This window comes from Triturus cristatus, chromosome 7 (genome assembly GCF_964204655.1).
Source record: "Triturus cristatus chromosome 7, aTriCri1.1, whole genome shotgun sequence".
In the NCBI taxonomy this organism is placed as follows: domain Eukaryota; kingdom Metazoa; phylum Chordata; class Amphibia; order Caudata; family Salamandridae; genus Triturus; species Triturus cristatus.
The window spans coordinates 199,118,903-199,134,010 of NC_140590.1; the positions used below are offsets into that span (position 1 = coordinate 199,118,903).

General features: G+C 44.0%; 1 protein-coding gene across 3 annotated transcripts in view; it reads right to left on the reverse strand.

The window, feature by feature from the left end:
• LOC146809210 (putative methyltransferase DDB_G0268948) overlaps positions 1-15,108 on the reverse strand; it is a 530,358-nt gene that overhangs the window by 268,817 nt on the left and 246,433 nt on the right. For all 3 annotated transcript variants that reach the window (XM_085616026.1, XM_085616027.1, XM_085616028.1), the window contains exon 4: positions 235-395. In XM_085616026.1, the coding sequence (XP_085472152.1) occupies positions 235-395 (161 nt within the window). The remainder of the gene's footprint in view (positions 1-234; positions 396-15,108) is intronic.

Here is a 15,108-nt window from a genome sequence, read left to right on the forward strand (position 1 = left end):
AAAAGAACACTCATGCAGTACTGGTTCCTGTACTTACGATTGATTTTGAAAAATACCCTCAAAGTGGTTTTGAAGCAGTAAGAAACTCTAACAAGTCCATGTTTGATGTCTGAAATTATCGCTTACTTCTGTGTAAAACTACAGTAGCTTTCTCCATATATTTCTGTAAGGATATTTCATTTTTGGCATTCTGAGTCTATCTAAAACACAATTTTATATTTAGGCTCAACTTACAGATAGGATATATTGGGGGAGGTTTCAATATTTTCAGCTTCTTCGATTTGAGCCTCACTGACGTCCATGCCAACCACCTTCTTGAAATGTGAGGCCAATATACGTGTGCTGTGCCCAGTGCCACAGCCAACATCCACTGCCAGCTCAAATGGCTTTCCTTTCTGTTAAAAGATGACAGATTAAAGAACATTATTTGAGGCAGGCTTGTTCCAAGCAAAATGTACATTCTGCATGGTCACTTTTCGGTAGGTTTATATCAATATTTATATTTTAAATTCAAAGAGCAATTACTCCTGACATTAATGGAAAGCTGCTGCTCATCAATGTGATCTCTCAACATTCTAAAATGATTTGCTAGGTAATTGCAGACACCATCTCCATAATTTCATGCCATGTTGCCCTATTCAGTTATATTTTCTTTTGTATTTTCTCTAATGGATTTGAGAGTAAGGAACTTCTGCAAGCCGCTGTTAAAGGCTGTGATCGAAGATGACACCTTTCCGAGCATATGCGGCACTACATTAATAAACTGCATTTAAAGATTTGAAAACCATGATATAGCTGAAAATGGCATGATTGATGTACAACGCTGTTGCAGGGATTCTGCTCAGAAACAGAACTATGCTTGGGATCACAAGACTTCAGCATGTAGGGACTCAGTCACCTTACAATATTAGCATCAATGGCCCCAAATCCAGGTTAACTCATAGTGCTTTACCTGCCTCCTAACCTTCCAGAGAGACAGGGAATTAGCACCCCAGAACACAACACTTTGAACTCTCTCAGGAGTCATGGTAACAGGTCATCACTTTGGGTTCTCTCACTCACACATGTCCTCAATAAAAGGAAAAAGACACATAGAATGCTTACAATATTTATTGAAACAAATGTGTTCTATTATGCAAAAACTGTGCAGCAATTAGAAGACATATGCAAGTCAATAACATGATTAACCCAATCAATAAACTGTACACAATAAAAAGCCCTGTCGTAATGAATGACAAATTAGCCTAAGCCTACCCTTACCATGTACATATAGTATTAAACTAAAGATCTCTGGTATTAGTGCCGAACACCATGCCTGCGAGTCATAATCAGTTGGTCATACAACTCGTAGCTTCTTTGTCTCAGGATTTTTTCTCTGCCAGCCTCATTGCATTCTGTTGCTGGAACTGCAAGTCTTGGCTTATATGATGAGACTTGCTCTGTTAGTGTCCAACCACAGAGAAAAACACGGCACAATGTTGTTTGGCCTGGTACAATGTACAGACTGAATCATCGCAGAAAGCAAAATAATAAAACATGTGTACGTCGAAAATAACAATGTGGCACAAAAACAAGCTTGTTACTATGTAACGTGTGCAAAGCAAAAATGGCCTATTATGTGTGTAGGTAGGCTAACATAGGGAAAAACTACAGTGGGACCTATAGGGGACTCACAACAACCTCCCTTTGGTCAGAGCAATAATACTACAACAAATAAAAAACAAAGATTTAAAATGTATAAGATAAGCAGATCTAAACCATAGATCAAAGATCATTGTATATAAATGCAATTAGATTTCAAAAAAAGGATTTGGAAGTCACTCATGTTCATTTAAAGAAAGTTGTTAAATTTAGAATTTGGCAAAGGTATTCATGATGTTGCTCGCAAATTCAAAAGCGTGTGAATCTAGAACGGATTTCATCTTCGCAGATGATGATAGGTTCATAGCCCAGTTCACAAGTTCCAGAAAACAGACATTATTCTCAATTTCAGCCGATGCTGAGAAAGCAGCCTGGCAGCCCGCAAATTTGCTATTATAACCATTATTTAGAATTCCATGTGCCATTGTATTCATCTCCACAGGAAGAAGTTGCTCATAGCTCGCATTCTGAAAATGAGCAAGGCCAGCGGTATTAGATGCATTAAAAATACGGTGAATTAAGTCACTAAAATGAAATGGGAGCTTTGTGTTCAACAAGGACTGTATCTCCCTGGATGTCCTCGAAACGTATATTTTGAACGTTTCTCGAGCAGATGTCAGTGCTACTTCTTTTTGAAACAATAGTGCTTTGAGTCTGCTTAGCTTGCTGTTGAAATCTTCCTTCAAACTGGGAATGGAAGGCCTTAATGAGTGTTGGAGAAAACAGGACATTGGGAAATGGGAAATGGAGCTGGGAAATGGACAAAATGTAGGGATCTCAACCCACACTACAGCAGTCCTGATCGCTAATCATTAAATAACTACTATTTGAGAGACCTGTAACAATTGGGAGTAGTGTAGGGGCTGGTATCCCTTTTAGGTAACAGGTTAAATTTGCTACAGATGCACTACATGTGCTGTGAACGGTCACCTGTTTGCAAACAAGTGAATGTCCAACAATAGAATCACATTCCTCTTCAGTAAGGAAGACTTCCTTATTGGCATGCTCACAATGATACAGAAATGGAGGTGACCATAATTCATGATTAAAGCTGCCTCCTATGGGTTTATATCTACCTACTGGGAAGTGTTTCATGCAAGCTGTGAATTTAAATCTTGGAATCGGCAAAGATATTAAGCTGTGTATTGACCAGACAGCAGAAGGTGTTTTGGCTAATGTAAATGGGAGCTGTTCTAACTTCTCTAGATGCAATATAGTGTACGTGGCATCCATTTTTGCCATCAGTTGTTTGTGTTTCAAAATATAGGGCGGAAATACGTGACTGGAATTTGAGCAACAGCAGGGTACATGCACATATTTTAGGGTTTATAATGTCCAGCAGAACTGCACAACAGATCTCACCCAACTCTGCTCATGATATCAGAAACAGATGATACAATGTTATTCAAATTGACAATAAAAGCATATTAATACTATCTTCAATGACAGCAAGCACTTTATCCAAATTATATTGTAGTTGCTTCTATTTGTGACATTTTCCAACTTTCATTATAGGTAGTATATATAAAAATTTTAGAATGTGGGGACTTAGGACCTAATAAAAATCAGACAAATCCATATCTCTGGACAGGAGTAAAAGATGTTGTTTATCTGCAGACAGTTTGGAATGTTCAAATCACTGTTGACACAATTTTTCCACCGAATAGGTGGTAACAATAACTCAACGTTGGGAGTCGAAGTAACAGGAATCGGGCCTGATTGCCTTAAGCCCCAGTGTGGCATTCACAAAATGAGCATGATAATAACCATCCATGAGGATCTGAAAGTTTGGAATGAAATGTGCCATTCTGCAACATGATATTCAGTTGAACTCCATTATAATTTGTCATATTTTGCCAATTTTCAAAGTGGGCAATAGAAGGAATAGGGGGTGCATTTTTTTCTTAAATGTTAGCAAATCCTAGAAATGTGATCTTTTGAACAGTGTCAATCAGGAGAATCATTTGTGTTGGGAATAAACAGGCTTGGAACAGGGCTTCTGTTTCCTATACTTGCCAAGGTTTGGCACCCCAAATCAAATGCATTTCACTTGTGTTCTTCCAGTAGACATAGCCTTTAATGGCTAACTGTGTGTCAAAAGAAACAGTATATATGATCTTGGTTTATGTAAGCAGAGATTTTTTTGGAAAAGTAGGGACTAACTCAAAGTAATATGACGTTGGGTCTGATGTATCATGTATTGTAAAATAGGTAAATTTGTATTTATGTGTTTTAGAACTCCCTTGTGGGGTTGTGGGGCAATGTTCCCAATCAGTGAAATTAAAAACGGGGTGCTGGACAGTAGAATGGTGCAGATAGTGATGTCCAAAATTATGGTAAAATAACATTTCTCCATAATTCGCAGAATTCATGTACAAATCCTTTGACTCAAAAACAGTTTCATAAACTAGCTCTGAGATCGATGGATTTTACAGTATCAACATCCCAATCATCTGAATGTAACCCTGGTACTATTATATCACCCATAAAGAGTCTAACCACTTTTGGTATCCATAGGATATCCGTAGGATCGAATTTATAAAAAATAACTTTATCCCAAACAATTCAATCAGTCACTGCAACAGTTGAAATGTTCATGAGGGACAAGTCTCTTTTTAGTTCATGTGAAGATAAATGTGGGGCCAACACCCTATCAACCAGTTCTGTAGCAGAGCGTTCTGGTAGATAATAACCATTCATCAATGAGAAAAAAACAATCATTAATCCAATCTACAAAAATAGAAAAACCAAGGAAAGTGTAATCCAAACATGTCTCCAATGTCAGACCATGCAAGTGTATTTCAGCCAGGAAATAGTAACACAGATCCTTAATGGAGGAGTGTCAAAAACAGAAGTACTGTCTGAAGAAAAATCATCTTAATCTAGATTAATATCCATATTCCCTATATGGGAAGACAGCACCCACTGGTGCACCGCCCAAGCAGATGGCTAGTGTAGCGCTGGGGGAAGAGATGGGTGCCCAAGGTGGGTGGGGTTCGGCAGAGATGTCCCTAGTCTCTTTAGGAGACTGTGAGGTGGTCCCCAGGATCCAGCTGCCTGATAACACTAAGAAGTACAGGCAGTGGATGACCATCAATGGCCATAGAGCCAGTGTGACAGCTGACAGTTGTCGGCTGGTGTCTGAAGATCAGGTGATCCCCAATGCATTTTACTCAGTTGTTGCCGCTGACAACACAGAGAGCTACTGCAAGGTGGCTCAGATTCCGTTTGAGTGGGGAGGTCTAAGGTACCCTTCAAGTAGCTGTGAGGCCAGCCATGCCTGTTGACTGTCTGTTGGGTAACGATCTGGAGAGCTCCCCTTGGGCTAAGGTGGAGCGAAGTACTCATTTGGAGATGTTGGATTTGCCTGAGTGGGCGTGTTTGACCACTTGGTCCATGGCAGCCAGTAAGAGTGTTCAAGAGGACCTGGAGCCTGAAAAAGTGGCCCAGGTACCTGCCTTAAAGAGAAGAGGCCGGGGTGTGGGAAACCCACCCCCACAGTTCCCATGGTCCAGTAGGAGGCAGACCTTGAGGGGGATGCCCTGGAACCTGTAGGGGAACAAGTAGCTGAGCTGACCCATTGGCAGCAGGAAAGAGGACCCTCCAGGGAAGAGTTCTGCGAGGAGCAGAAAAAGTGCCCATTAGGTCCAGTCAAAGGTTATGTTATGTTATGTTAGCCTCCGTTTATAGCGCGCACGGATACTCAAAAGTGTGCAGGCGCGAAAGCCAAATGGTAGAGAAGGGAAAAAGAAAGGCCTAGCAAAAGATTACTTAAATAACAGAGTTCTTAACTGTTTTTTAAATACCCTGAGGCTCTCAGGTTTACGTAATTCAAAGGGCAAGGCATTCCAAGCCCTGGCCGCTTTAACGGAAAGAGAGCTACCGCCTAACCTAGTCTGGCGGAACCTAGGCACCACAGCAAGGCATTGGCCTGTAGAATGAAGATGTCGGGACGGCTCATAGAACGAAAACTGTCTCCTAAGGTATTGAGAACCCCCTTGTAAAGGGCCCCATGGACTAATGACAGGGCCTTGAACCTTACTCGCTGCTCAACAGGGAGCCAATGTAGATCTCGGAGGTTCTGACTGGCACAGGATCTACCTGGCATACCCAATAAGGTTCTAGCCATCACGTTCTGGACAATCTGTAGCTTTTTTAGCTGATAAGCCGGGAGACCAATGTACAGGGCGTTGGCATAATCCAACCTTGACAGAATGAGCACGCGGGTCACCATTTCCCTAGCCCTTTTCGGTAAAAGAGGCAAAAACGTCTTTAGGCATTTCAGTGTGCCGAAGCACACAACCGCCAGTTTGTTAATCTGGGACAGAAATCTCAAATCCTCACCAAACCAGACTCCCAGATTTTTTGCTGAACATCTGGAGGAACTAGGCATAGGATATCCCACAGGCCAAATATCTTCTCTAAAATGTTGGGGGAAGGAACCATAGAGGAGCACTTCCGATTTCTCCTCATTGCACTTCAATTGGGCCTTAGCTAGCCACTTAGCTGTTTTGTTCCACGTGAAGAGGAGCTGGGTATCGTCAATCAGCAATTTCATTCAGCAATTTAAATGTAAACCTCTGGTAGCTATGGCACAGAGCAGACTGGCTTAACTTAATGAAAATGTGGAAAGAGTTCAGAAGTGCGAAAACAGTTAAAATGTCAAAAACACAACAAAATTAAAATCTAATTAACAAAATTAACCCGGTTAATCACGACCAGAAAATCACGACCAGATATCTCCAGTTGGTGAGTTATGCTTTTGAGCACTATATTTACAGATATTCTTCAAAATATCAGTTCTGCATTTTGAATCTTAGTCATTTAGGTCTTGTATTGTTAATAAATTTGTCTCTATTTTCCTATTCAGGTTTGATATATTTTCATGTGGTGTTTTCACTGTTTTGAGTGTTGCACAAATACTTTACACATTGCCTCACAAGTTAAGCCTGACTTCTCTGTGCCAAGCTACCAGGGGGTGAGCACAGGTTAATTTAGAGTGTATATCTAACTTACCCTGACTTGGATTGTGTTCCCTACTTGGACAGGGTGAATACCTCTGCCAACTAGAGACGCAATTTTTAACAATAACGAGTGATCTGTAAATCTGAAATAGCTTTCCTTTCTCCATTTGATAAGTAGTTGTGGATTCAAACAGCTATGGCCGGAAACATTTATCAAGGAGTCATGGTGGCAAAACAAGAAATGTCCTAGTTGTAGGTATTGAAAGAAATGGGACCTATGTAGATCAAAGTCCTTCTGGAGTTCCCTGGAGCACCTTATTTTCGCAACTCCCTTTGCATACTTCACCCTCAAAATCCCAATCATATTCTCAACACCTTCAGGAATAGGTGCTTCATATAGAAAGTTGAGGATGTGGCCTGATACATAAACATTGAAATTATGCTTTAGTTCAGCGGTATTACATAGGGGTTAAATGTGTGGAGGTGTGGGTTAAATTCCCAGTAAAGGATGATTATGCCAATATCATATGATGATGGTTATGCCAATATGATATATTTTATGCGTTTTATATATTTTATGTGTTTTGTTACACTCAATTTAAATGTACAGAGGATACTTTATAAAAAAATAGAAGCTATACCACAGTAACCCAAGCTTTGACTTGAGAAAGACACATGAAGATTGGATGACCTTACCGTAGTAAAATATTAAATTTAATTTTAATGGACAGTAATGGTATGCTGAAAGGCAGTGGAGTTTTTTCCCCAGCTTGCGAACGGTACGTTCGCGAGGGTGAGCTTTTGCTCGGGAACTATTTCTACCTGAGTGCCCGGAAAGCCAGTATGAACGGCAGTTCTCTCTACACTCCACCACTTGCAGAACTTCCCAGAGTTTTTATATCACTTCTCGGAGTTCTTCATAGCAAAACTCTGCGAATTACACATAGGACTGAATTTTTGCAATCAGTATTTTGGTTATTTCTAAACTTAATTTTAATTATCTATTTTATTGTCCTGCTATTTTGACTGTCACTCCTACTATGATTTTCACCGCAGCAGCAAGATTCAGGGGTAACCTGTGGAGATCCTATTCTTATGGAGCCCTCTTCTGCTAAAGCCCACTAGAAGAATCCAAGTTCCAAAAAAGTGACTAAGTCTAAAGATAGAACTCTCACAAAGGGGCCCTCTTAGTGTGTGAAATTCAAATGTCTACTCCTGTGAGGTTTCCTGACAAAATTCAATGGCTTTATCAAGACCTCCTCCAGCTGCTATCCAATGACGTGGAGCTCTCTTCGGCCACAGCTTAATGTCTTACCTCACTGAGGATTTCAGAATTTGATTCCATAGACTAAGACCAAAGGTAAAATTTCCGACTGGGCTGAACCTGGTTTCTTAATCCAACCTGCTAGACCTGTCTTTCTTAAAGTGGTCTTCCTCCAAACGTTTTGCCCTCACCTATGTTGGATCTGTCAGCCTTAGGGTGGTCTTCCTCCAAACATTTTGCCTTCACTCTTTGCAGCAGGGATTCTGCTCTTAGAACAGAACTATGTTTAGAACCATAGAACATCCGTATGTAGGGACTAAGGGCCAGATGTACGACCATTTATGCATGCGCCAACGGGTTTGCGAACCCGTTTGCACGTGCAAAAACAGCATGGGGAATGTACAAACCCTATTTTGCGAGTCGCAATTTTTTGTGACTCACAACATAGGGTTTTGCGACTTGCTATTAGGAAGGGGCGTTCCCTTCCTAATAGCTAGGACAACCTTATGTAAGAATGTTTTGTGTCTGCAATTGCAGGAGCAAAACACTCGCATATTACCATCCTCCTCAAGAGGGTGGTAAAGGGGTTGCAAAAGGGAAGGGGTCCCCAGTGGGAAAAATATTTTTTAAGGGAAAGCGGTAGTCCCAGGGATCACTGCCTGCCCTTAAAAAAAGACACAAAAACATTTAATTTTTTTCTTTTTTAAATGCATCCCATTTTCCTTTAATGAAAATGGGCTGAATTAAAAAAAAATGCTTTATTTAAAAGCAGACCCAGACATGGTGGTCTACTGAGCCCAGCAGGCCACCATACCTGGGAGGGCCTGCCATGCCCAATGGGGTCGCAAATTGTGAGAGGCTCATAATATACATGAGCCTCTCTATTTGCGACACCATTGGGAATCGTTAACAGTGTGTTCCACAATGTTGTGCATCCTAAATCTGTGAGTCGCAAAAGACTCGCAATTTGCGAATTGCTATTTTGGCCGTCTTACATCTGGCCCTAAGTCACCATAACATCTCAGTACCTATGGGTCACAGTCTGACTAGCTATAGTGTCTAACTTGCAATCCTAACCTTACAAAAGAAACAAGCGAATTGGCACCACAGAACGCAGCACTCTCAACCCTCTCAGGGATCGCGGTAACAAGACACACCTGTAGGAGAGTTGGATCTGCTTCACATGTTTACACCCACTTTTTGCTGGTGCTTCACTGTTTTTCGACTTTAGTCTGGCTGGGACCCTGCTATTCAGGGCCCCAGCCTAGCTGCTTCCTCTCTAAATTGATTGCATGTACTTTAGATACACCACAGATTGGATCCTGAGGTACCCTTGTGAGTCCCTAGTATATGGTACACTATGTACCCAGGGCATATGTACCCCAGAGGCCGACCAGGGGCTGAAGCATGTATTATGCCACCCCTAGAAAGCCACCAAAAATGACACTACAGGTCTGCTACTGCAGCCTGGCTAAGGTGGTGCATGCACCCCTTACTGTGATATAGGTTACCTGTATCACTACATATATACACACATATAAACATTTAAGTCACTCCTATGGCAGGCCTTATCCATCCTGAAGGCAGAGTGCTTGGTTCTTATGTGAGAGGGTGCCCCTGCATGAGCAGAACCCCTCTGCAGCGTTCCGAGACCCTTCTCTGATGCTGTTTGTAGTGCAGCCTGACCATATACTCTTGAGTGCATCATAACCACGCGGTAAACGCTAACTTTGGGATGGCTGCACAGAAACATGTTGTGTTTGGTGTCTAACACTTTGGAATCCTACCCCCTCGCCACTTCTGGCAGCGGGGGTGGAATTTCATTCTTATAGAGGGAGAGACATATACCCACTAGTATTCCCGGTAGAAACTTAATAGAGCCCTGGCATCACAAAATGGATGCTACAGCCACAGACACTGGTCTGGCCTCCTGCTGCTGACCGAAACTCCGTCAGGGGAGGCCTGGACAAGAGGTTTCCTGTCACTGGGAGGTGTACCCACCTTCCAGGAAGGTTTATGTGTATTGGGCCTGGGTGGGAGCACTCTCTGGGTGCTTTGAAGTCCTGCACTGGGGGCACATTTGGCATCCCTGTGCATAGCTCCTTCTCTGGTGCGAAACTGGACAAAGGAAATGGGTGTAGCCACCCCTCTTTCCAAACCCTTCCATAGGTGGGTCCCCAGAGCTAGTCCAACCCCTTCCTTAGGTATAAGTAAGGAGCCTCTGTAACCAGAACTTCAGATATCCCTGTACGAAACTCTGAAGCCGAATCCTGGAACTTCAACGCTCTATTCAAGACTAGAGGACTGAAGAAATCTCCCTTGAGGTCAAGGAGTGACTCCCTGCTTGGCAGGCACCAACAAAGCAATTTGCGGGTCTGCATTTCCCAAGCTCCCGCCGAACTCTGAAGTATTTACAACCCAGGAAGAGGATTTCCAGACATCTCAGAGGCCGAACCGAGTCCCCAGCAAAGCTGAGACCCGCAGCCTTCGTGAGTAGCGTGGAACCGGAACTCCTGGTCACCGTGCACATTTGCAAGTGCATTGGCTTCTCGACGTCTCCTAAAGTCGTGCTTGGGCTGACTTGTATCCCCCACCTCAAGCACAGAATTCACTGAAGATTGTCGGCCTAGTCACCCCGAGTGACCCGTGGGCTGCCTATAACCTACCTGGTCACTGGCTAGTGACCCAGACTCTGTCCCCTCTGCTTTCAGGTTCTTCTCATCTTTGATCCAGGCTTGGATCTCTTCGGACACTTTGCATCTTCCCAGCAGCAGCACTTCTTCGCCAGCTCCCACTGAAATTGACGACGAGACCCGACACCATTTGACACCTATGCAGCCGGCTTCCCTGGGTGATGTAACACAAGTACTTTGGTGCGCCCGTGGGTGTTGACCCTAGAACTTCCTAAGTCCCAAAGGGTTTGGGCCTGACTCACTTCTAAGTGCCCCTAATCTTTAAAAATCTAACCTCAACTTTCTCCATTGAAGCTTCCCGGGAGCTTCCGGCTGTGTTCTCACACTGCACACGGCCCCCGTGGGTCCCCTGTGTCACTACCTTGGGTGGTTCCTTGGGGTCCCAGTGATTCTAGGCCTTGTGTCTAGTTAAGTCGTGGTTCTTATACCACTATTTTAGTATATGGTTTGGCTAGCCCCTAGGGACTGATGTGTATTTGTGCTTATTACTGTGATATTTGAAGTCTAACTTATTTGTTTTGACCTCTAGCCTCATAAAGAGTCTAGGAGGATGTGTTTAGAAATAAATACATGTATTTTATATATATACCTGGTGTGGTTGTCTTTCATTTAAGCACTCAAGAGATTATAGACTGGTAAAACAAGCTGCTTTACATTCCTTCAAGACTTAGCCTGAAGGCTGCTCTGCATAGCTACCACTAGGATAGCTTTCAATAAAGGTTGTCTTCAACCTATAACCAATAAGGGGTTGTTTGAACTGGTACAGGGTGCCCACTATAACTAGCAGACAGCATATACCAGGCCAACTTCTCACATTGGTGTGCAGCGTGTGGGATTCCAGCTTGCTATTGTTTTACCAGATAATCTCAATTGAGTGACTAACTGAAAACCACTAAAGGTACCCTAGGTACATATAATACAAGCTTTAGAATACAGAAAGTTCTACTGAACTTAGAATTGTGTGTTAAGGGCTTAGCAGACCCTTTCTACAACTCAAGAGAGTTTAGTAGGCCACACTAGAGTAGGTAGTGCTATACACCACACCTCACTAGTAATGTCTTCCAGGCCAGGAACCAGTGGGTCCCTGCCAGAAGCCAATGGACTTCTAATTTCCAAGTATGATAACCTCCCATTCATGGAACTGAGAATATTATGTACAGCTAGGAAATTGTGACAGGCAAAAGTACAACCACCCAGCATCTCATAGAGGTACTCAGGCTGGAGGATCTCAGCAGATCTATAGGTTCTGAAGGGGTACGCAGAGTGGGTGGGACAGCACATGATGAAGGGCCTAGGGGTGAAACTCCCCAAGACCTGACCGCTGATGCTGGCCCAGCAGATGACAATGATCTGGACGTGGAAAATCCAATTCCCCTAGAAGGTGATGGAGAGGGCCACAATGGGCCCCTCTTTTCCCCTCCTGGGAGAGTTGGCAGTGGCCTAGAAGGTCAAGGTCTCCCTCAGTGGAGTCTAACCATTCTGGCTCATCCATAGAGACCTCTATTTCCTCTCATAGGAGGGAAACCTCTCAGGAGAAGAGGGAGAGACTGCTTAAGTATGAGGAAGCTCAGCTGGAAATCAGAAAGAGGCAGATAACCCTAGATAAGGAGGTCCTAAAGCTCTACAGAGCTAGAAAAAAGTTGGGACAAGAGTCCCATGGTGGCAGCAACATCCGTAGAGATTGGGAGAGGTCTTATGACCATAGAAACCTGAATAAGATTGTCCCTCCCTACCAGAGAGGAGATGACATCCACAAATGGATAACTGCACTGGAAAGGGCCTGTAAAGTTCAAAGGGTCCCCCAGGAGCAGTGGGCAGCAATCTTATGGCTCTCCTTTGCAGACAGAGGTAGAGATAAGCTCCTCACCATTAGAGAGGAGGAGGCAGATGATTACAACAGTCTGAAGAGTGTCTTGATTGATGGCTTTGGCCTAACTACTGAACAGTACATTTTAAAGTTCAGGGACACCCAAAAAGCACAGAATCAAGACTGGGTAGACTTTGTAGATTGTGCTACTAAGGCTCTGGAAGGTTACTTGGCTGCAAAGCGCATGTCTTTCAAGGATTGTACAATTTGATTATGAGGGAGCAGATCTTTAATAATTCTCAGAATCAGCTGTTGCACCAGTACCTGGTGGACTCAGATCTGACCTCTCCACAAGAATTGGGAAAGAAGGCAGACAAGTGGGTCAGAACCAGGGTGAGGCAGAAAGTACAGAACCAAGGTGGTGAACCCAAGAAGCAAGATCCTAAAAACTCTGACAAGGGTGGGGAGAAGGGTAAAGACCAGAAGTCTTCACAAGGCCCCCAAAAATCTTCTTCAGGTGGGGACTCAAAGTCTAACAAGGGAAAAAGCCAAAGGAAACCATGGTGTAAAATCTGTAAGCACAAAACTCACTGGACCAGTGACTGCTCCAAGTCCAAAGAATCTGCTACAGCCACCATTGCCCCTAAGGCAACTGTTCCCCCTAGTACAGCTACAATTGGTGGTGGTAATGTTCAGAATAAGGGTGTAGTAGGGTTGACCCTGGGTTCTGAGATGGACTCTGGTCTAGTCAGAGTTCCAACTAAGGCTGTTCTAGACTGTGATGAAGGCATGGATATGTCCTCCTTTTTGAGTCCCAGTAACCTGGGCAAATACAGACAACAGCCTTTAATAAATGGAAAAGAGGCTTTGGCATTCAGGGACACAGGAGCAAGTGTCACAATGGTGACAAACGATCTTGTGGATCCTGGGCAGATTATACTTGGTGAAATGTACCAAGTGACCAAAGCTAGCAATGTCAGAACAGACCATTCTCTGGCAGTTGTTAACTTCTCCTGGGGAGGTGTAACTGGCCTTAAGAAGGTTGTGGCAAGTGTAGACCTACCAGTACAGTGCTAACTTGGTAATGATCTGGAAACTTCAGCTTGGGCTGAAGTGGAGCTCAGGACACATGCAGAAATGTTAAGGATCCCTGCTCATGTCTTTGCTGTGACTAGGTCACAGGTAAAAATGTCCAACACTGGACAGGCCCTGGATTCTGGAATAATGGACCAGGTGCCTCTCAAGAGGAGGAGCAGTAGGGTTAAGGCAGTGCCTTTTCACCTGACTCAGAATGCAGATCAGTCTCCTCAGGGAGATGATCTTGAGCCCGAAGAAGGAACTGTCCCAGAGGAGCTTGAACCTAACCAGGTTGAGTTCTTGGAGACAGGGGGCCCTTCCAGGTCTGATCTGAGCCAAGAGCAGAAAACCTGCCCCTCTTTTGAACCCCTCAGAAAGCAAGCTGCTGATGAGGCTGCTGGGAATGCTAGCGGCAACCATAAGATATATTGGGATGATGGACTCATTTACTCAGAGAGTAGAGACCCAAAGCCTGGTGGTGCATCCAGGAGGTTGGTTATACCTCTAAAGTTTAGGGGCTTCCAATTGACACTAGCCCATGAAATCCCCCTAGCAGGACACCTGGGCCAGAACAAGAGTTGGGACAGAATTGTCCCTCACTTTCACTGGCCCCACATGTCTGAAGACACTAAGGAGTTTTGTCGCTCCTGTGTGACCTGCCAAGCTAGTGGCAAGGCAGGTGGAACCACAAAGGCCCCCCTGATACCACTACCTGTGGCGGGGGTTCCCTTTGAGAGGGTGTGGATTGACATTGTTGGTCCCATGGATCCTCAAACAGCATCTGGGCACAGGTTTATACTGGTGGTGGTGGACCATGCCTCAAGGTACCCAGAAGCAATTCCCCTAAGGACCACTCCAGCACCTGTGGTGGCATGAGCTCTCTTGGGTGTATTCTCAAGAGTAGGTTTCCTAAGGAGGTAGTATCTGACAGGGGTGCAAACTTCATGTCTAGTTACTTGACTGCTATGTGGAAGGAGTATGGAGTGAACTACAAGTTCACCACACCCTATCACCCACAATGCAATGGTTTAGTTGAAAGATTCAACAAAACCTTAAAGGGCATGATTAAAGGTCTCCCAGAGAAGATTAGGCATAGATGGGACATCCTTTTGCCCTGCCTTTTGTTTGCCTACAAGGAGGTGCCACAAAAGGGGGTTGGTTACAGCCCTTTGGAACTTTTGTTTGGCCATCCTGTTAGGCGTCCTTTGTGTCTGGTGAAGGACGGATGGGAGTTACCTCTCAAACCCCCGAAACAGGACATAGTGGACAATGTACTTGGTCTCCGCTCCAGGATGGCTGAGTATTTGAAAAAGGCAACTAAAAACCTTGAGGCTAGCCAGGAATTACAATAAGCCTGGCATGACCAAAAGGCTGTACTGACTGTCTATCAGCCAGGACAGAAAGTGTGGGTGTTGGAGCCTGTGACCTCAGCAGCCCTCCAGTACAAATGGAGTGGCCCCCATACAATTGTTGAACAGAAAGGGGAGGTCACCTACTTGGCAGACCTTGGAACCCCTAGGAGTCCCCACAGGGTACTTCATGTCAACAGACTTAAACCATATGTTGACAGGGCAGACAGGGGCTTGCTCATGGCTACTGATGAAGGACAGGAGGAAGAGAGTGACCCACTCCCTGACCTGCTTTCTCAGAACCCTGATGATG